The 23,468-nt window shown below is 34.3% G+C and overlaps 1 protein-coding gene across 3 annotated transcripts in view; it reads left to right on the plus strand.

Annotated features, from left to right (window-relative positions):
- The window catches only part of DIAPH3 (diaphanous related formin 3), a 247,857-nt gene that overhangs the window by 38,129 nt on the left and 186,260 nt on the right, over positions 1–23,468 (plus strand). For all 3 annotated transcript variants that reach the window (XM_083849164.1, XM_083849166.1, XM_083849165.1), the window contains 8 exons: positions 12,352–12,462; positions 12,893–13,011; positions 13,161–13,277; positions 14,202–14,320; positions 14,469–14,533; positions 14,981–15,085; positions 17,548–17,877; positions 18,753–18,867. In XM_083849164.1, the coding sequence (XP_083705290.1) occupies positions 12,352–12,462; positions 12,893–13,011; positions 13,161–13,277; positions 14,202–14,320; positions 14,469–14,533; positions 14,981–15,085; positions 17,548–17,877; positions 18,753–18,867 (1,081 nt within the window). The remainder of the gene's footprint in view (positions 1–12,351; positions 12,463–12,892; positions 13,012–13,160; positions 13,278–14,201; positions 14,321–14,468; positions 14,534–14,980; positions 15,086–17,547; positions 17,878–18,752; positions 18,868–23,468) is intronic.

A 23,468-nucleotide genomic window follows, 5' to 3' on the forward strand; every position in this document is an offset into this window, starting at 1 on the left:
AATTTTGTAATGTTTTTAAAAATATAATCTTTTAAAATGCATCATGGGAAGATTCAGTTTTGACAAATGTTGGGGTATTGCAGGTTAATTTGACTTACGTTTACACAAATCTTTAGGAAGTAAACTTATACTGCCTTTTAAAATAAAGCATGAATCATGCATTCAAGTGCAGAAATAATATCTCACTTCTGTCGATATCAGCTAAAACTTAGATAAATATTAATAATAAAAAAAGCAAGAAGAGGAGGAAAAAGCAAAAAAGGAGGAAGAGGAGAGGGAGCTTAAAGCCCCAGTTTTAGTAGAGCTGCAGAAGGAAATTATAGACTTTAAAACAAGTTTCCTTCCAATATTTCAAGGCTCTTGAGTCTGCATTTACCAGACTGAACACTGGGTTGATGTAGTATTGGGTCTCTACCTTTGGTATTTTTGCAAGTGTCTTTGCAGTTTTTCAATATTAATTTTACATATATGATCTTATGTATTTCTCTTTTCCTGTGGAATCTGTTTCATCTAAACTTCAAGGTGAATGATGTTCATTTAATAAGTTCCTATTGAGTATGATTTTTGCTCCATGTTTTAGCATCCTGCAGATAGTAGGCAGTAGGTATTTGGGCCAGGAGTGCAAGTGCAAGCTTGGGCATGTCAGTTTCAGGACAACATAACATTTGTCTCCATGCACCTGTTCTTTTTTTTTTTTTTTTTAACTTTGGTTTTTCCTTCTTGACTTGCTTGCGTACTTTGATATTGGGTTGAGATATAAGTAAAAAAAATACCTCGTATTTGATCAACCTGAAAAAATGAAAAATTTGATCATTTTCTATTACTCTTATTGGTACTGTATTAGTATAATGAATATGGAAGGAATTCATATATAATAGTATATACTAAGAAAATTTTAATCAGAAATATAATCAGTAAAAGAATTAAAAAAAACCAACAACACATCAACAACACAGAAATTAGTTTTAATGTTGAATACTGGTAGTTCAGTTTCTCTTTTTATTAATTGAGCATCTTTCTTCTTTCTTTGACATGAATGTTAATATCAATAAAAGTTTTAAAATACTTTGATCTATTGGGGAGAAATGCTTTAGATCATGGAAAATGATATTTTCCTGTTGTAGGGGTTATATCCAACTTCAGAAAATGTAAGAGCCTGTATTTTCTACAAAGCATGTAACGGTTTGAGAACTTCGAGAAGGTGAATCACACCACTTACATGAGATGCCTAAAGTTTAATAGTGTATAGTATTTCTCTGACCATTCTTTGAGCTTTGTAGGGATTCAGTCATGAAATAACAGCATTTTGTTTTGAGTGCTAGGTTTCCAAATGTGATTCTTGCTTTGCAGAGTTGCATATATTCACGTGTGTAGATTTAATAAGGAAGAAAAGAGCTATGACTCACTTTCCTATATAGTTCAAAAAGGGCACGAAAACTACCTTATAAGCAGCACCTTAATTTACCTGCTGCTTCAGATGAAGTAAGTTAATCCTATGTACTTCACATTTTACCCTAGTCCCCACTTCTACATTTAAAAAAATTAAATAAATGTATAAAGGCCTCTGTAAACCTATAAACATGTCTTGCAGGATAAACTAAAGATGGGTTGATAGTTGCTATTCTAGATGAACATTTTTGACTAGATTTCAGAAATTACAGTCTCTTGTTAGCAGTTGTTGGTAAGCAACCCCTTTGAGAAACAGTAATAGCTGTTATCTCTAAGTAGTTAGATCTTTTTTATAAATATTAGTGCATTCATACTTATTTAGGATCATAGAATATCCTGAGTTGGAAGGGACCCACAAGGTTTGTTGAGTCCTACTCCTGGGTCTCCAAGGGACTTTTTCCTGTGATGCTTACCATTGGTAAGATACTGCTGATGAGATAACTGAATTGGCGCAGAAAACTTCAACTGATTTGTTAATTGTGTAGTAACACTTATGTTTCTAGGACTGCCCTTCAGATGTTAAACAAGTACTTTTCTACTAGTTATAGCTTCTTATGCTTGTGCTGTACCTCCATTTGCTGTGAGAAACTGAGAATTTACTCTAAATGTTACAATTGCAATACTTACGTTAAATACATTAATTTGGATTTACTGGAGTGTTACTCTAAGGTTCCTGAAAATAGGTAAGATTTCTCTGTTTCATTTACTGTATCTTTTGTGGACATGGAAATTTCTGATGAAAGTTCACATTTTATTTAAGTCCGCATTTGAACACTTCAATTCTAAAAAGGTTTTTTCTTTTTCAGACTTTACAAATGGTGGCTAGATTTGTTGTTGTTGTTTAAGACCAGAAAAATCAAGGCTCCTCGTGTGAACAAGTTGTAAACTTTTTTAACAATGACATTGACCTGGTGGTTCATTTGACAGTGTTTTAATGAGACAGAAGTTTACAGTTGTCAGTTACTTGGCATACTTGCCTTGATTATCTACATGATATATGTAGTCTGCTTTGTGGCAGTTCAGTTTGACACTAACAACTGACCTTTTCAATTTTGAATTGACTAACATTTCTGTTACTTGAAGGCTGAATATATAAGAAGCCTTAGTATGATAATTTTTGCATTTTAGTGAAAGCTCTCTCTTTTTTATTTGCTGAAAGCAAAGGCTGTTCTAATTCTGAACTTTTGTAAAGATCATCCAAAATTATGGAAAGAGTACTTAAATATTTTTGGTTCAAGGCAAGATTGGTGATCTAGTTTGGGAATATTGCTATAGCCAAGAATAATACTGAGTTTATGGTTTTGTTAAAGTAAAGGTAGTTTAATATCTTCTACCTGTGCTCAAGAAAATGCATCCTGGTACCTTATGTACTTGTGGCAGCAACTGAAGAAATCTAAATACTTTAGTTGTTGAAGTCATGGATGCAGGAAATACTGTTCTTCTGTCACAACCCATTTTGATGTATTTAAGACCACATCAGCAACAAAAAAAAATATGAGTTGCCCAGTTCTTCCTCAGTCTTCTTGTAGAATCAAATGAATGCTTCCACTCTCTAATCATCATCTTCCATCACTGTTCCTTGGGCAGGCAGTTTAACTAATGGAAGAAAGCCGTTCTTCTCCAGTTCTAGTGGCAGATGTGATCTTATTATTATTTCTCAGTTAGAACAGAGAAGAGGTACAAAGTGCAAGAGGTACGACAAAGTTGCTATTCTTCCTTTTCCAATTAAGTTCCTGAAAAATGAGTGTTCCTTATTCCTGTGGAAACCTGCAGATGCTTTATGCCTATCCTAAAAGAAGAGTTTTCACGTCAAAGTTCTCATCAGTAACATTACTTTCACTATTTATAGGTTGTCAGATAATAACATTTCATCTTTCTTTTTCATCTAATATAAGAATGTGGGATCATATGGTTGTGGTATTTTAGTTAGCTGAATCACTTGCTGATTCTTGGCCATTCAGTGCTAATGAGATACTTTCCATAACTGATTATCTAATATGAGCAAAGCTTACCTTGTCTAAATGCAAAGACTGATAATACATGTTTAAGATTCATGTAAATGTGCAAAGGTACAATTGTACAGACAATACATCTCAAAGTCATTGTTAAAAACATTTTCTCTTTAGCAAGGGGAAATAATTGATGAACATCAGTAGGGTCTATACCAAAACCAAATCTATATCTGGTTTAATATTGGCAAATAAAATTTAACCAAATCTGCATTATCACTAGTCTTTTCTACAACTTGCAGTAAGAGTGAGAAAAGTGAAGTAGGAAGTCTTGCTGCAGTTTTCTTATTCTCAAGATGTGACATAAGATGATACTTAGCCACCTATTTAGAAATGATAATCTTGTCTATGTGAGGAAAAGCTTCTCTGAGCTACTGAGATACGGCTAGCATTTTCCACTAGAAAATCACCAGGTATATTCTGCCTTGTGTTCAGCTGGGAAGAATAGAAGTTTAATCTACTGACTGTGTAATCCTCAGAAAATGCATTCTGTACCTTGATAGACACCACTGTTTAGAATCAGAGGCAAATCGGGATTAAAATTTCAAGTTGTAACTTCTCACTTAGCAGAATATATCTCATCTCATTGGTCTACTTTCTCATATAGAAAAACATTCAAAATTTTGCCCTTCCAGGTGAACTCTATCATCATCCATGCAAAGTTCGTCCCTACTAAAAATATTGTCTGTCTACCTATCTTCCTATCAGTGTATGTCCACCTTGGAGATAAACGTACAAAGCCAAGTATTGTACCTGTCCACCATGTGGCAGCAGGGAGTTTAAAGCATTCCAGACGGAATATACTTTCAGACCTGAAAGTCCCTTGAAAATTAACGTGGTAGACTGTATTCAGCTGCAGTTCTTAAGGGATGAAGTAGGGAAAGAAGCATCTAACCACACGGACAGGTGAACTGAAAGGTTTGCTCTAAGCTTTTCCCTGAAGAAAGTGCCTCCATATGCCTTAACTGCATGCCTGTTGTAAAAAACAAGATACTCTCAGGATGAAAATACTGTTTGGTTTAGAGCTGCCCCTCAGGAAATAGCATAGAAATTACAGTCCTTGGCAACACAGCAAAATTTTAGAAAGTGCACCAGAGACCTATGTATTACTGTATGTCTTTCAGTGTTAGAGCCAAAAATAATTTGACTTTTTCAGGCATCTTCTCAAGGACGGACTGACAAAATACTTCTGTCTGCAGAATCTACAACTTCTGATGAATTGGTTTTAGGTATAGATCATTTGCCCAGAATATTTTGGTCATGATGACTTCTGAGGAAGCTGATTGACCTGTCTTCACTAAACCTTCATGCTACCTCAGCAGGAATACCTCTTCATTATTGAAGATGAGTTGCCTTTTTGATATGGACATGGCCTTGCCTCTTTTTGCCCATGACTGAAAATTCACAAGACTGTCAGTTTCATTCAAGGTAATAGAGTGTAAAAGAATACTGTTGAATTGTCAGTTTGGGCCCACTCCTCTGGAGTGCAAGTAATGACTGATTCTTCTGTGTACCAATAGTTGACACTTATAGAGCTGTCAACTGGAGCATCACAGCATTTTCAATAAGTGTTTTGTACTTTGAGAATTGTCAAAGAATGATGTTGCATTTGGGATAACTGGTCTTCAATTTTTGCTTAATTAGGAACATTGAAGACAAGTAATTATGAGTGGATACTGCTTAGAATTGTATATGTAGAGACAAATGCTTGAAGAAAAGAATTACTTGTCTGTAGCTTCCTTTTTCCCTGAAGAAGTTCTTTCAACTATTTGGACCCTGTTTTCTCTTTGGTCTGACCCTTTATTTGCAGCATTAGAAGTTAGACAGGGGAACCTGAAAGGCCCCGTTTACACACTCCTCCAATAGACTCTGTGAATAGGCAGTGAATGTACTAGGAAACGGGAGCAAACTTACTGTTTGACTATTGTTAGATCTGAAGTCAGTGGTGCTCCCTATAATTTAACAGTTATAGATACCAGTTTGTATGTGAATCTTCAGAATTTTTAAAACATGTTGTTAAACAGCTTTAGTACTGCTTTAAAATGAAGAGCTATTAATCTGATATTTCTAAAGAAAAGGCATGTACTTATTTTTTATTTAAAAAAATTACAGGTTTTAGTTATTATTTTTCTGGGGCATTTTTGTGGTTGAGATTTTCTTCCTCTTAAGCAAGTAGACTCATATGGTAGAGGCAAAATATCAGACTTATTCAAAACTTTGTTGATTGGGATCAAGTGAGTTTGCAAGTAAGCCAACCCATCAAGCATGTGAGCTAGAAGTTTGAATTCTCATGTATCCAAGGGAAATCTGAAGTGCAATTTAGTTTCTCACACATCATTTCAGATGCCTTTGTATATTAAGCAAATGTGTACAGTACTTGCAGATACAACAAATTTCCTTCAAGAGGTTTCTTCTCACGCTTCCTTCTCACTCTTCTGGACTGGAATTTGGAAGCCCAGTAGGATGCACTGAAGCAGCTATAATGGTATTAGCTGTACTACGTGTTTATGTTTAAGTTGATGAAATGTGTCCCTAGTCCATACAGGCAATGGATCCTAGAATGCCACAGTCACTCCATGGGTATTGTAAAGATCTGAACTGCTTATAAAATCCAGTAGGCAACTAATTAGTAAGAGTGGGAGTTTAGCAAAGCACACAGCTGCATGCGGGTATCTGTCTACATATAGGCATCTAAATGTAAGCATCTGAAATTTGAGCTGTATTCTGTTGGAAAACTCCTGACAATTCTGCTTCTTGAGTTTTTTCTTGTGTCTTATGCAGACACTAATTGTACCAGGTTTGCTGAATTTTTATTGACATATCTTTAAACATAGAGTAATATTAATATATTTTATTCCAACTGCAAGCTTTAGAAAAAAGTTTTTGTTCTTGAATCTTCAATGGGTTATTGGTTAAAATTGCCAGTTATTAAACCACTTGGATGCTGTTCTTCAAGCATAAGAAGGATATTTTTTATCTTGTTTTTGGTATGTGCCCCCAAAATCTAACTTGCCCAACAGCTGTGTTACTAAAATGTTCACAAGTTTATTTTTTCCTCTTTTTGACAGATTTAAAATATTTTTTTCCTTACTTGCATTATTATTGATCTTCTTGTATTCTACACTGATATGAGTGAACAGATTTCAAATTCTTGTTATCATGTGTTATCACATTAATATAAGTATTGCATACTAATCCATAGGATCAGAGAACAGCCCAGGTTGGAAGGAACCTCCAAAGATCATTTGGTCCAACCTTTTGTGGAAATAGGAACCTAAATGAGATGATCTAGCACCCTGTCCAGTCACTTCTTGAAAACATGCAGCAATGGAGACTACATCACATCCCTGGGGAGGTTTCCTGTGATTGACTGATCTCTCTAAAAAATTATTTTCTGTATCAAAGTGAAACCTCACCCAGTGCAGCTTGTACCTGTTGCCCCTTGTCCTCTTCACATGTGGCTCTTTGTGAAGAGAGAGCCTCTGTCCTCTTTGTAGCTGCCATTAAATAGTAGTTTCATTTGAAACATATTACAAACATTTGTGATATAGTAATAGGCTCTTGCCATTGTTCTTCTCATTTTTTTTCTTCTTTTTAAAGTTTCATGAAGCAAATTACTCAAAGGTAGATTTAAATGAGGCATTGCTTACTTGCTTCCTCTTGTATAACTGCTTCTCATTCTGCTTTTGCAGAATTCTGTTTGGAACTTTCAATGTTGATTTGTCTTTGTATTCCTATGGGAATACTTTGCTAACACAATCCACTAGGTCTTTGCCTTGTTTATTCCAGGAAAACTAACTTATGTTCTAGTTACGAACTGAAGTTGAATTCCCACTTGATCAAATTTGACTCAAATACTAGAACAGTGGTACTTTTTACTGATAGGTTTCTTGCTTTTCACTGTGGTATCTTGTCTGTTTTCTATTTGAAGAGCACATGTGTACAAGTACCTTGTTCATTTGGGGAATTAAAAGAAAAAAAAATAGCAGCAATTGCATCTGTAGACATCATTTCATCTAAATTGCATTGCTACATCAAAGATTAAACTAGTTTGGTCTGGATTTACACTGTAGTCTACTTTCTTGATTGCCTCTTCCTTGATAGTTTAAATCAAATTAGATAAAAGCTAATTCCTTGCTCACATGTCCATCCATTTTATTACATTTTTTCATATTAGTATTGTAAATATACTGTTTTAAACTATTGATAACAATGTCAAAGGTTCCAATTCTGTTGTAATCAAACACCATGAAGTTTCTGTTTTATCGTAATGTAAATGTAAATATGCAGTATTGTACATTGTAACTGACTGTATGTTATCATGTACATGTTTGTAGAGTCTCAACCAGTAATACTGGTAATATAACCAGAGATACTGAATTACTAGTTTTGAATGGAAGAGCTAATTGAATCAAGAAAATAAAATTGAATGAATGACTCTTTTTTCCAGAGAGATAAAGCACTACAAAATTAGGAGCAGTAAAAAAAAAAAAAAAAAAAAGGCTACTGAGGGAAAAATACGAATACTGACAGTGGATGTGGATGGATTTGTAAAGGGGACCTATACTAAAACAAATACAAAAAAAGTTTAAGAATAAACAATATAGCCCATACTTAGAGAATAAGAGAATATATTCTGTAAGGAATTGTTGCAGTACATTTCAACTGTTACTCTCTGCCATTTGTAGCATCCAAGTCACAGACGAGTCTGGTCAGATTTTCCAAGTTGTTTTACTGCAATTTGTGCTGTTTGTGGGCATAAGCAACACAGATTCCATTAAAAGCCAGGGATTTATCATTAGTTTAAATAAAGTGTTAATGGACTAATCAAATTATTGTCAGATAAACACGTATCTGCTCTTATCACATGCCTCTGCTCCTCTGTGCTGCACTTTGTTTAGGGTCGTATATCTACCTGCTAGTTATAGAAATATATGCAACAGTAAACTGTGCATATGAACTGTGTGCCACAAACTTGTACAAGGCTAAGTCAAATCTAAAACAAATGGGGTAGTAGTCATTCTGATATTAGCCTACTCCTCTTGCAGCTAAATAAGCCAAAACAAAGATCCAAGCAGGCCAAGAAAAGTCTCCATAAAGCCTGACAAGTCTGGAAGCATGTATTCTTAGGTTAATACAAAGCTTGTAGCCTGTTACTAGTAAAAATATCTGGGCTACCAGGCTGCAACGCACGTTCTAAGCAAGATTTTAAAGGTCACGACAGACAAATACAGGGTATGAAGAGCTTATTCAGTTTCCAAAAAAGCTTGATTGTGCAAGAGAAGAGTCTTAATTTCTCCTGTATTGGGTACTATTAAGACAATTACTTGAAGATTTCAGAATAATAGTTCTGACAAGCACTACAAAGATGACAGGATCTACTGTGACAGTTTAAGCCCCAAACTGTTATCAATTTAGCCACTTTTCAAGTTGGTTGTTCAAAGAATAACTGGGGATTTTTTCTTATTTATAATTTTAATGAAGCAGCCCCAAATCTGAAAGATCTTTCTCAAGGAAATGTATTTTGTTAAGAGAGAACGGTCGAAGTTGCAGTCCCGTTACTCGTCTTCCTATTTAACTGAGTTCTTTTAAAAACGACTGCTAGAAATGTAGTATATTTCTTTCTGAAAGAAAACAGACTGTTGGTATATTCCTCTTTAATATGTATATTTTTTATTGCTACTCATTAGGTGATGGTCTAGATGAACTCTCTGAGAAGAATGTGGAGAAAGGGCATAGAAAGGGAGAACGTCTTTATTGCCTTGCAGTTTAATGCCTTATAAGTGTTTTTATTTTTTTATTACTTTGTTAACTTTTTATGTTACACATTTTGCTTTCATAAAATAGAGACAGACTTACAGCAAGGAAAAAAGTGGCAAGGAAACATTACTTCATCAAATCCTAATACAGCTCAAAGAATTTTTGAGCTCTAAAAGCTTTTTTTTTTTTTTTTAAAAAAAAAAAGAAACTTCAAACAAATATACCATTTTGTAATATTATGGGATTTGGCTATTTAATAAACTCTATCCTAAAATTTTCTATTTTTTTGACATTTTACAAACTTTTTTTTTCTTATTTCAAGTCTACTCTTAGGCCAGTCAGAGTGGTTTTGCCTATTCCATGAGCCTTTCCAACATGTCTCATCAGTTTGTGAAAAAGGTTTTTGCTTTACAGAGCTGTTGTGCGTTTTTTCACATTGTTCATTTATGTTGCATTTAGTCATGCTATTCAATAATTTTGTTCTTCTGTTCTATATATTACACTTTCAATATATTTGCACAGTAGAAAAGTCAAGCTTACCAGGCTGTAGTCCAGATTTTCCCCCAAAACATCCCTGTAAATATCAGCATTTTTTTTGTCAACTTCCTGGGTGTGTCAATGTACTTTTAAGTAAGAATTTATATGCGGTAGTGAGTACTGAAGTAACTTTATATTTGATTTTATTCCTAACTTTTGGGTGAATCCTCTTTCGTGTTTTAATTGTTGGCTTTGTTTATAAGTTCTTCTGCCAACCCCTGAACCTGTGAAAGATATCCTGTCTCTCTGTGTTCTACTGTGGGAACTCCTTTCACATACACAGAACATCGATGAAGTGTTGCTGAAGTTTGTTTTCTCTGGGTATTCCTTCTTATTGTGATCTTTTACTGACCCTACAGATTATCTGGTTGACTTCCTTCTTTCTCTGTTTGTTGTACATATTTTCTGAAGATTGTCCCTCAAACTCTGTCTTCTTTAGCCTGCTTAGATACAGCTTTATGTTCAATTGGCTGAAGTTTTGATTTTTTTTCCAGTTGATTTATTTTATTTAGATATTTTGTCTTGAATAATTACTGACAAAGACTGGAGTAAGGTATAGAAGTTTGCCTTACCATTTTTTATACAGTTGATTTTAAAAAATAATTGAATTTAGTGTGCTGTGTCCTACTGATGTCAATATGGTAAGAACAATAGTTTTTTATCATGTGAATCTAGGTATTGGTGCGTACTGAGCTTCATAGAAGTTTCAAAGGAAGATAACTTAATTCTAAGTTGCTCATTCAAGTAAGAGGAAGGAGGAAAGCAGCTTGCTCCCTCCTCCTATTACTGTTTTAAAATTGTCAATGATACAAGGTACATTATACAGTGTAGTAATATAAGAGTAGATGCTGTTATGGTACTTTTCTCCAGGACAGAAGTTAGTATAGTGGTTCCAGCCATGCCATGCCTCCTTGTCCTCATGCCTCTCTTGAGGTAGGAGAGATGGTCATAAGTCCTGGTGCAGAGTTATTGTACTAAGTAACTCCAAACAGTGCAATTTTCAGGACTGGGTGGAGAATGTCTGACACAATGTGCTAATGCTTGATCCCCAGATACTCGATGGAGCTTACGCTCTGCTTGAATTGATGTTTTAAACAGGTTTGCAGCTCTCACCACTATTTACAGATTGTTTACACTCTTTACGTCTCTGTTCTTATAACTAAGCTACTTCCTTCCCCTGCAGTGTTAACTAAAGTTAATCTACGTGTTCTAATGCTGCTTTCAAGTAGGACTAATATACATGGACTGCCATGTACTCTCAAAACGGTTTATTTAAAGTGATATATACAACTACTTTCATACTTACATTCTTTGCAGTAGGATAAATGATGATCATGTCTGACATGATGTGTCAGTCTGTGTCATCATTTAATCTTGATACGTTCTGAAGTATAAGTACTTTCCTCTTGGAAAGCTCATGAGTACCTTTGTATTACTTACAGTCTGTACCAAAGTAGCTTGGCCATGTAGTTCTTCTGGTATATGTACCATATGTAAATTACTTGGAATTGGTGACCTTATATAAATTCATTACTTGGACTTATACTTACTTTGAAGGTGACTGATACAGTATATTCCCAATAGAGCCTTTTCCTTGACCACAAAATAATGCATTGTCCCTTTTAGATGTTAAAAGGTTTTACAACAGAGAAGGCATTTAACATGGGCTGTTTTACTTGTTTACATAGTATATTAGGCCAAATATCCTAATTGACTTGTGTTTTTAAAAGCAGCTTAAATCTCTGGAAATGCATGAATAACAGATTTCAGGTGCATTCAAGCAAGATGTGCGATCAATAAAGAGGGTAAAAGGAAAACAACAACAACAAATTAAAAAAGGAAATAATGGCTGTTGTTATCCTAGCAGGTCCTTCTTTGTGATTAATTATAATAATAATTCACTGTTGTTCTAAATGACTGTGAATCTGGATAGTTAATTCCTGCTGCTTCCTGCTGTGGGTTCTCCAGATAAATCTTTGTTCTTGGGAAGAGAGACTACTTGCTAGTTGACCATGGACTTGGTGTAGGCATCAGCTGACTTAATGCTTGCTTTTGAGCTGAAGTACTGTTCCCATCAAGTGTTCTGTGAAACTCAGTACATTGTAAGAGGGAAGATTTTAAAAAGAGAAGGGAAAAAAAAAACATTCTGCTCTTTAGGTTCAGTTTAGTTTAAATCAGTGTTTTGCGTTTTAATATGATTTCCACTGTATACGCAGATTTTAGCTTTTACCATTTCTGTTACATCACTAAATATATATATATATGTTTACAGAAATGTATGTTTACATTGAATTATTTATGTATTGAGAATTATGCTTTGAAGGTGTTTGAGGTAAATGAACTTGCTGTTTGTATAAAACGGCAAAATTCAATGGAGTGAGAAAACACTCAATTTTTATGGAAATTTATGATTTGTGTTTGGTATCTATACCTCATGGCTGATATGAAATTTAAGTATCTTAATTATATGATTATAATGTATTGATAATCAGATGTGACATAATTAGATGTGTCTAATTAGGTAGTTTGTTATGTCTTGTTTTGACTGTGATGATTATTGAAAACTAAAAATTGTTTTATTTTTCCTTTGTTATAGGTAGCTTGCATGCAGCTCATCAATGCTCTTGTTACATCTCCTGATGATTTGGATTTTAGGCTTCACATCAGAAATGAATTTATGCGCAGCGGATTAAAAGAGATATTGCCAGTAAGCGCCTTGTAGTCTCTCTTTGTATTACTATTTAAATTACTGGACTATTTGAGCTTGAGGGGGAATCAGAGAACACGTTGTAATAAATTATTCTCAAAGGCATTTTATTAAGTTGGAGCCTGAGCAGTTAGATATGAGAATCAGCCTTAAAATAAGAATGAAAAGGTGACGTGTGCTCTCTGAAGTTTATGCTGAATTCTTAACCTTTTAGGACTTCAGTTTAGAACATGTGACAGAATATAGCGCAGCCACTAGTTAAGCCAGGTTGAAGCCATGATTACCTTTTGAATATTTGACTTAATTCTGTGATATTGTTATTTAAACTTTAAAATGATGTAGACTTGCAGAAATTATTAATAAAGGATACAGTTTATTTACTTAAGGTGACGCTAATTTTACTGGCTTTTCAATTGTTTCTTCCTTGCAGCAATTGAAATGTATAAAAAATGAAGCACTAGATATTCAGCTGAAGGTGTTCAATGAGCATAAGGAAGAAGACATGATAGAGTTCTCTCATCGTTTAGAAGATATTAGATCTGAACTAGAATATCCTTTTGATATCGTCAAGAGAAACATCAACAAAATAATATCTGTAATGGACATTTTTCTGATACAGCTTTTGTTTAAAAAAAGTTATCAGTCAACATTTGAATGAAACGTTTCTTCCTTGCTGTTACTCTCCTTAACTCTTTTACTGAAGTAAATGATGTTTACAACATGGTGTGGAATACAGTTAAGGACACCAGTGCTGAAGGATATTTTCTTTCTATTCTCCAACATCTTTTGCTGATAAGAAATGACTATTTTATACGGTATGTTTAATGCTATATTAAATGTCAGTTATGGATTAGGTGGTTGTTTAATCATTAATGTGCTTTTACAATTTTAAAGATAAATACACTTTAGTATTTTTCTGTGCTGAATGCAGTTTGGAAATATTCCTTTGTGAATTCATGTTCAAAAGTATCAGATTTGAATAAGAATGTCTTCTATATGCTCTTTTTCCCCTTCTGCTTAGGGTACAATTTTATATATAGAATACTACTTTCGTTGAGATCTGAAGCTTATGTACTGCAAGTATAAGTGATCAGAACAGATCTCTTACTGCTACTGACATGATTTATAACCAATTGTAATTTTGTTGTGTATTTGGATCAAAGGACAAAAAGCACATTATGCGCAGAAGTGCACTTTGTGCACGCATCTCACCTTATTAAGTTAAGAGTGCTTGCCTGACTTGGGTACATCTGTGCTACACCTCTTCCACCTGAAAGGGTTTGAATTCACAGCTTGCATGTTCTGGTCAAGTGGCCCAGCTGTCGTACCATTTGGCATTTTAGAACAATGTGGTTTTTCATTCATTTTACTGCAACAGGGTTGCAGGCACCCACAGTCACAAAAGTCATGAAAGCAGAAGGAATAAAAGTGAAGGAAAGCCTTCTCTCTGTTGATAAGAAGCAGGAAGATGTCCCGTCTTTCTGTAGTTCAATAGGAAAAGGGATGCGGAGTTTATAATATAAGGATGCTTTATGTTTAGGTCTACTGGTAATTCAGGCTTTGTGTAACTGTTATTGTAGAATAAAATACCAGACATATTTGTCCTTTGAGGTTTGAATCTATCCTATAGAAATAAGTCAGCCTAAATCTTTCAACCTCAACTGTGTTCATAGACAGGATTTAAGTATATGTTAAAAAAAAAAAAAAAAAGTTGTAAAAGAATTTACCTCTGTCTCTAGCCCACAGTATTTCAAAATAATTGAAGAGTGCGTTTCCCAGATAGTGTTACATCGAAGTGGAACAGACCCAGATTTCACGTATCGTAAAAGATTAGATATAAATTTCAGCCACTTAGTAGGTAAGTACTGTGCATGGAAATAATTACAATATCATACTTTTTTCTGTATTTCCAAAAAAAAAAAAAAACAAATTAAAGTTGTATATGTGGTTAAGAGTCCTGTGTTCCCTGTATGTTTGCAAGTGTGTATTTGCTTATTTTTTTCCAGATATTTGTGTAGATAAAGCAAGATTAGAAGAATGTGAAGAGAGAGCTTCTGAACTTTCCAGAAAAGTATGTAATTTTTAAGTTATGTGGTCATCACGTGGACACAGGAAATTACTTAATAGCTTCATGAATAGTGTAATTGAAAGTGGCATAGCTTTTAACTTCAAATTACTACTATTACTTACGTTGAAGTGGGAATTGGCTATTTCTTGTGGACTGGGAAGTACAGAAATGTTGTAAAATAGTTGCCTTAACTTAGCCTTTCTACTATTTATTTTAAAATTTCAAATATAAATCTTCCCAAAATCAACTGAAAGATTTATCTGAACAGTTAACAGTTCCTCAGAAAGCTGAAGCGTGAGAATAAGAATTTACTTGTTTGTGTCTGCAGACTCTGTATTACCATACTTTACCAATTTTTTTGTTAAGAAACCCAAAAGGAGAAGTGGGAATCCAAAGAAGCTATGTGGAACTGACTGTTATCAACATTTTTTTCTTTTTTTTTTTCCTTAGTTTGAAAAAGATTTTGTAGCTCATCAGGAGACCCAGGCCCTACTGCAAAAAAAAGAAGAAAGAATCAATGAACTCGAAGCAGAATTACAAGCTTTTAAATTACAGGTATAGGACGGTTTAATGAATGTATGAAGGATTGTTTTTGAAATAGAATTCTTTTTACTCTTTTTTTTGCAGATTCTGATAATGCAGTTGAGAGTGCTTCGAAGAATGCTGTTATTGATTATTATTGATTGTTAGTTTCTTTTATTTCTGTTTTATACAAAGAGTTGTAGTGTGACACTAATTAGCTATATGAGATCCCAGTTGATCCTTTTTGTGCCTGAGCTCTGTTAATTAACTAGTTTCTTGTTTCATTTGGGTTTTGCTTTCGGTGTCATATATTTCCAAAGTAATTAACCACATAGGGTAATAAGTCATATGCTTTTAGACTAGCATTTATCACTGTGATCTTTATCCCTCAACAGGAAATTATTCATTGTGCAGTTGCTTTGCTGAAGCCTTACCATGGGTATCCAGCAGTGAAAGAAACAACTTGTGGCTTGATGAGAACATTTTCTGATAGTTTTTCAAATATCAAACATAAATAGATATTATAAAATGCGATGGAGAAGGAATAGTGCAGATTTTTGAGCAATACTTGAGTAAACTTGTAACTGCTTCAGCTCTAAAATTTGTGTAACGAGACTTTGTGAGCAAGTGATTTTCCTGTGTCTTATTTTCAAGAATGAGGCACAGTCTAAAAATGGCTAAATACAGACAGCATTGAGAATGGCTCAGGTTGGAGGGGACCTTAAAGATCATCTAGTTAGAAGAGAAAACATGGATGTAGAAAGATGATGAAATATATATTTTGATCGTAGAGCTCTTTTATGGTTTTGAGCTTGTTTCATTTTTTTTTAAGTGGGGAATATTAGTTCAGCTCTGTGTTGGTCTGCTCAAAAATGTTATTTTGATTCAGGTTTCTGGTCAGAATTCACTGTTAATATTGAAGTCAGGCTTTAAAAAAAGTAATTACACAATTTGTTGCTTTCTAAAAAAATAATGAGCTGCGCATCATAAATTAATAAAGTAGTTTTATGTATATTTGTTGAAAACAAACTTTGTTCCTTTTTTGTGAGTGAATTAGGTTTTATCTCCCATATTTTACTGTTTCTGTTGTTCACTGGATTAAATATAGCTTCTTTTTTTACAGTGAGCATAATATATGCTTATGCTCATGAACTATTCTACTGTTAATTTGTTAATACTGGAATACTTTACAAATAACAAGTAATTGATTACTTCTATTTAGTACTATTACTCTTAAATTCATTTTAAGAGGAATCTTTGGTTTCCATATGGCATCAACCTGTTACAACTATCTTTCTCCTGGTCTCATTCCTCATTTACTCTTTTTTAGTATTTAGAACTTGTTCATATTTGTTTTCTTTCACTTTTTTTAGAACCTAATTGTTTGGTTTTAATGTAAATAATGCAGATTTTGAGCAATTGAAAGCAATAATACTGACCTGCATTTGTTTATTTATACTTATTGATATTTAGCTATTTCTTTGTAAAACTGTATCAGTCCTTTGCTTAATGTATTGCCTTCTACTTTCGAAAACTAAAATGGACTATTCCAGTTCATAATTATCAATTTAAATAGTTGATTAGCATTGTGACCAGTAGATAAATATTTTTTATCTATTCTTTTTTTTTTTTTGGTTTTGTTGGTTAGCTATTTAATAATGTTTAAAGGGCTGTGACAGAATTTCTTCAAATAGCAGAAAAAGTCCATCTCCATATAGTACAGATATCCTCACTATATTGAATATTGTCAGTGTGTTATCTTAGAAATTTTTATTAGTTGTCAAAACTGCTTCAATAAGCACTGTATAATATTGTCCTGTTGCTATTTTTCTGTCCACTTTGTTATAATAGGGTAATGTTTTTTATTTTCACAAATAGAATGGCTGCTAGTTTTATAGAATGGCTGCTAGTTTTATATATCTGCGGATGTAAGGCAGCCATAATTTTGGAAGGATTTTTTCATCATTACTTTCTGCCTTCAATCCTGCAGAATGAAAGTGCTCCTGTATTGGAAAATGTTTTTTTTTCCTTTTTTTTCTTTTCAACAGGATTGCCAATCTTAAGATTTTAAGTCATATTCCGGTATTAAATCCTAGGAATAGTTCTCTGTAATCTGTCCGATAAGTAGGAATGTTAGAAACTAGGTTGTTATTTCTTAATTTGAATCGAACTGTGTTAGTCTCGATAAAATTTCATCAAGATACCTATTAAACACTTCTTAGATCATGATCAATGAAATATAAGTGCGATATAGAATTTCAGTTTGAGATTTCTGGCATTCACCCACTGCTCTGGATGTCTATTTTAAATATTGAGACTTCCAAATATGAAATTAAAAACATGTTGGCTTTATTATAATTCATATTTGTTTGTCCTATGCACAGAAAATGTGACTGAATTTAACTTTGCTTGCTGGATTTAATCTATAAACAATGACTGTAATGACATTTAGTTTATAAAAATGTGAAACTGAATAAGAATATTTTCCTTATCAGTATGGCTCCTTGCCACCTGGTTGTCTATCATCAACACGTGGAGATGCATCTGTCGTTCCAGCGGATGCTACAGGACCACATCAGTTGCCGCCACCTCCTCCACCACTGCCTTCTAATGGGGCAATCCCACCACCGCCACCTCCCCCTCCTCCTCCACCATTTTTGAATGCCTTGGGAATTCCTCCAGCATTGGGTGCCCCACCACCACCACCTCTACCAGGCCTGCCTGGGGCACAGTGGTCTCCACCTTCATGTACTTTGCCATTTGGACTGAAGCCTAAAAAAGAGTTCAGACCTGAGGTTACCATGAAAAGACTCAACTGGTCCAAGGTAATACTGATTAATGGCAAATACCTGATCAAAAATCTCACAGCTTTGGATAAATACATTGTCAGGAATAAGACTGTATAGAACAAATGATAAATTAGTTAAAATTATGTAAAATATGAATACTTTGTGCCTTTAGCTTTCACAGTTTCCTGAAAATTGTGTTTCATTGACTCATGACTCATCATTCAGGCAAGTATCTGGAAAAGTAAATTCTGGTCTAGAGTACTAGAACCTTGATACCAGCATGCTTCCTGGATCCTTCTGTGCCTTGTCTTGTAGCAGACTGTTTACACTGGATCAGTCACTGCATGGTACTGATAGCTTTGTAGTTTCCAGTCAAGTGTCTTGCATCTATCTGCCCCTGGACTGTGGGAAGAAGCATTGCAGGTCTATCTATTTGTCCTCAGTGTAAATGTACTTACATAAATTTAACAGTTGAAAAGGACAGAGTCCGTCTATTTTTTTCTTCTCCCTTGTGACAGGATCAAGTATACCAGGATTATCAGTACATTGAGTTTTGGAAACTGCAACTATTTAGACCAAAATAAAGGCCAAAATGAGATATTTAATATGTATTTGATCAATTGTGTTCAGAGACTAATTAAGTCTTACCCAAGTTTTAAATCTAGACCAAAGATTGCTACATGTAGACCTTGGATAACAGAGTATGTTGTCAGTATTGCTTTATATTGTTTGTCCAAAAGCACTTAGTGTATGTGTTGTTATTTTGAATCAAAAACATTTTAACAATTCTGTAGTTGGATTGTATGTGAAAACTTCATGTGTTTTACAGAGCTCTTAAGTATTTCATTTGCTTTGGTCTCTCCATGCTATCAGAATAATTGAATTAATTTTGGTTTACCTCTTGCTTGTAGATCAGGCCGCAGGAAATGACAGAATCCTGTTTCTGGGTTAAGGCAGAGGAGGAGAAGTATGAGAATGCTGACATGCTTTGCAAATTGGAACTTACATTTTGTTGTCAACAGAGGGGTAAGTAATTGATTGCTTTAGTTTTCAGCTTTTAAAAATATCTTTTAGGTGGTTGGGGCTTAAATACTGTATCAAAGGATTTAGAATATAACATTAAAGTTACTTTTTTTTCAGTGGAGTGTGTGAAGAAAAAAGCATTTAAAAATCCCAGACCGCTTAAAGCAGTAATGTTGAACTATTTTACCTTAGGGGTGGCAAAAAATGTGTGACCCATAAGGAAAAACTTAACAAAAAAAAAAAAAAAAACGGTGAGAAATGCTTCCTGATAATACAGACATTTGAAAGTTTTCTAAATAAAATTATGTCAGAATACCTTAATAAAATACTGTAACCCAATCTAGAATCCAGAAGGTGATGTATTTACCCTCAGGTTGCCTATGTTAACTGATGCTGGTTTGGTTCCTTGAAGGTCGAGAATCTTTTTAATGAAGTTTTTTACTTTTCCATAAAACTGTAGCAACATTCATCTCTCCTGACATTTTGCTTAGTTTCTTCAGCTTTTAACACCTTGTGGAAGAGCAAACTCTTTGAAAGTATTCCTGTCTTTAAACCTTTTCTCCCTTTCTGGAAGTAAGTTGTCTTACTGGTATAGTAGTTACATTATTTTATTCCATATATAAAATGCCATCTTGTTACTTCTTGACACTTTTTTTCCTTATCTTCCCTGAGTGGTGTTAGAGATTTAGTCCTTTGGGGCAGCCAAAGGAGCACAATAATTAATTCCTTTTCAAATTTTCAAATTGAAACACAATATTATATTTTTAGTTTGTTTCAGATTTTTCATTGTGATTTTTTTATTTAATTTAATACATGGTATTCTCAAGAAAACTACAGTTTTTTGTTTGTTTGCTTGTTTTTGTTTTTTTCCTCTCTGTAACCAAGAACTTTTTACTTCTTTCTGGTTTTGTCAGATCAGGTTTTGTATGCTTAAGTTGCTGTAGCAGTATTTCTAATGAGTTGAGAGTTACAGTTATTAATGTTGATAATAATAATATTAAAAATGTTGTGCAAAGATAAAAAGGCAAGAAAATCTCACTGACTGTATTCATTTTTTCTTGAATCTATTAGAATAAGTCTAAAGATAATTGTGGTGCCTTTATAATGTTAGGAGAATTCCCAAGAATGTTCCCTGAATTAATAGGTTGGAAGGTTTAAAAGCCACTGGAGGAAATGCTGTTTCCTGTGTGTAATTAAACAGTAAAATCTGGGAGACTAGATGGTGTTGAGGCCAAACATTTATGGCTCAGAGGAGGATTGTGAATCTCCCGACAGCAAGAACATTGGAGTTAACAAGATTAACATCCCTTCAAAGTTGAACTGAATGGACTGGATGCATTGTTTTGACAAAACCTAATAGAAAAGAATTACTGGATCTACAGATGAAAAATCAGTGATGTATTGTTAAATCAAATGGTGTAATGGTGGTAGTGGATAAAAAAGCTTGCAGGGATGAATTTAAATTTTTTAGACGTGGAGCTTACTGCTTATCTGTATCATGTGGATGGTATGTGTGCCGTCTTATTTTTTCAAAGGAAGAGGAGACACTAAAGATTATATTTAGAATATTAAGTAGGCATCTAAAGGGCAACAAGGAACTAAATTTCATCGTTGTTTTAGTGAGTGGTTTACCAAAATTTGCGTGAATATTTAAACATATAAAGAGGCAGCACTGGGGATCTCAGTGTCTCTTAATACTAGCATAAATCTTGGTGTAGAGGACAGTGCAGTAACTACTTTTAACTCATGGCTGTGGAGAAAAGGGATGTTTCTTTGCAGCTCATGCATTATTTTTTTGTGATAACACTTGTCAAGGGTATTAGAGACCTGCATTTTTCGTACACCTCTCAGCCTTAAAAGAGATTTGTAACCATGCCTTCTAATGTAGAATAATCAAGCTATTCACTAGACTAAATTTGGGAACGGTCCTTGACTATTTCTAGAGCTTTATCTCTGAAACCAAAAAGACAAGAGAAACTGAAAATAATTCTGTAACCAAGTGTAAAGAATGAGCTGGTTTCTACTCTGTTGAAGGGTCTGCTTATGCACTCTTTTCACTGAAGTTGTTGTGGAAGGAGGGACCAGGATGTTCAATGATGCTTTAAGTAAATTTTCTTCTGATTTGAATACTTCAATCTGATCTTACTTAATGTTCAGTTACGGCATTTTACCAGCTGATATGCCAGAAGTATTTCAGTGTTGATCAAGAAGAGGAAGTCTTATGTGTATGTATAAAATCCACTGAGGAATTTCTGCTACAAAAAGGAATATGGAATAATATTGAAAAGATTTGAAGCTTTAGCAGATGTTTGTATAAAAGTTAGAAATGATGCTGATTCTAAATGGGTATTGAAGCAATTGAAATAACTGAAGATATTATGGAGACATTAAAGAAACATTACTGTGAGTAGAAAAAAATGAAAGAGTGTCAAGCTTCAAACTGTTGGAAAATCACTTTTATTGAGGATGTTAGGAGGGTCAAAGACATTCTCAAATCATGGAATTATTTGGTTTGGAAGGGACATCTGGAGGGCATCTGGTTCAACCACCTTCTTAAAGCATAGTCAGCCTGAGGCTTTTCCATCTGAATTTTGGATATCCCTAAAAAATGGAGATGTATGGCTGTAGGGTTGGCAACCTTTTCCAATGTTTATTACCATTGTGGTAATTTTTTTCCCATAACATCTTGTCGCAATATTTCTTGTTGCAACTTTTGTCTGTTGCTTCTTGTTCATGGTACACCTTCAAGAAGTATCTGGTTCCCTCTTGCTGTAACCTCCTGTTAGATAGTTTGAGACAGCAGTAAGAGTTCCCTCACCCTTTGTCTTTTCTTAAGACTGACAATCACAGCTCTTGGCCTTTCCTTCTGCATTGTATGTTTCAGCCCTCTAATCATCTTGGTGGTCTTCTGCTGTACCCATTCCAATATATCTACATTTCTCTTGAAGTGAAGAGCCCAAAACTGACCAAATGCTGCAGATACTTCTCTTTGAGAGTGAAGGGGAAGTAGAGGGAAATAATCACTTCTTTGACTTTACATATTTAAATTGGAACAATGCGAAGTACCAAGGCAAGAGTTGCTGATTGTATTCCTGTAGCAACTTAGTGAAAACAAAGTGTAATTTAATTGTTGAAAAGCTCTTTTTCTGGGCTCAGAATAACTCCATAATCTTAAAGAACTGTAAGATTATGTACATGAAAGAAGTAGGCAAGGGCAGAGTGGCAAACGCACTCCTTTGTCATATAAAGCCACATAGATTAACTGCTACACAGGGAATGTGGGAGGAGAATATTTGTTCAGAATCCGGAAATACTGATCATTGTGTGGATGGAATATTTTCAGCGTGAATACTTGAGAAAAGATTAAATTATGACTGAAAAGTGTACATATGTTTAAGATATTTGCAAGAAAACATGAAAGCTCATTCTGAGATGTTACAAGAAACTGTTAAAAAAAAGGTTCTGGAACCCTCAAATCACTAGCTTTGTGTCAGCAGCTAAAAGAAAAGGGAGTGAAATTACTGCCTTATAAACATCAGTGTGGAAAACAAGGAACGGTCCCAGGCTCTCTCCCTGACCGTAAAAAAGCAAGCAAACCCAAAACAACAATGGCAAAAAATGGATAATGGAAAAAAATAAAAGAAATCTGAAAATAAGTTGAATGTGAATGCTTTGCATGGATCTTCTTTGGTTCTCTCATAATTTTTCATTTTAAAGGCAAAAAGGACTATGAGGTATTAAGGATAGTTTGATATTTGAAAAAGAAAAACCATAAGAAATATCAAATATTTATGATTTATACTGTAGTTGCAGATCAATGAAGAAAATGTGTGAAGAGTCTTTCAGGCAACAATGGTATTAAAGAAATCACTTACTATAATTCATTAAATCAAATAAGTATGACTTGAAGCTGACTGATGTGAAATACTGAGCAGTGGAGCAACAGTAAACCTTACATGTGTTTTTGTATTATCTGAAGCCTAAAACGTAAGATGAATGAACAAAAATGCTTGGTATTAAATGACAACCCCTTTATGATAGATGTGGTGGAAGCCTGACAGAATGAGAGTAATCAATGGTGTAGGACATTGAAATGCTGCCAGCTTTGCCAGAATGTTTAGATGTACAGGTAGGAGAGTGGCGCTTAGCATGAAAAATAGTATGAAGTGTAGCAGCCTGAAAAATCTTGTGGGGGAAAAACCCACTGTAGAAACCTTGCGAATGGAATTCCTTCTAATAATAAAATATTGCACTGTATTAATTGCCCTCTGATGAGATGATGTTTGTGAGGAGAATATGCTGATATTAGAGAAACTGCAGATTTTGTGGCAGTAAAGTGGGAGATTTAACTACCTACATATGGACTTGCATCAATTACTCGTTAGGATGTTATGAGAAGATAAAAGCTTTGGATATGACAAATGACTATTTACGGTATTCTGTAACCAAAGGGAATCGGAGCTAATCTGGGAGTGGTCCTGGGCTGTGCACAGGATTTAGGAGTAGGAGCAGAAGGGAGAATAATCATAATCTTAATGGACCGGGAGAGAACAACCCAAGTGAATCTAGCATACAGGTTATTCAACTTCAGGACAGAGAACTGA

Source organism: Anser anser (assembly GCF_964211835.1).
Source record: "Anser anser genome assembly, chromosome: 1".
NCBI lineage: Eukaryota > Metazoa > Chordata > Aves > Anseriformes > Anatidae > Anser > Anser anser.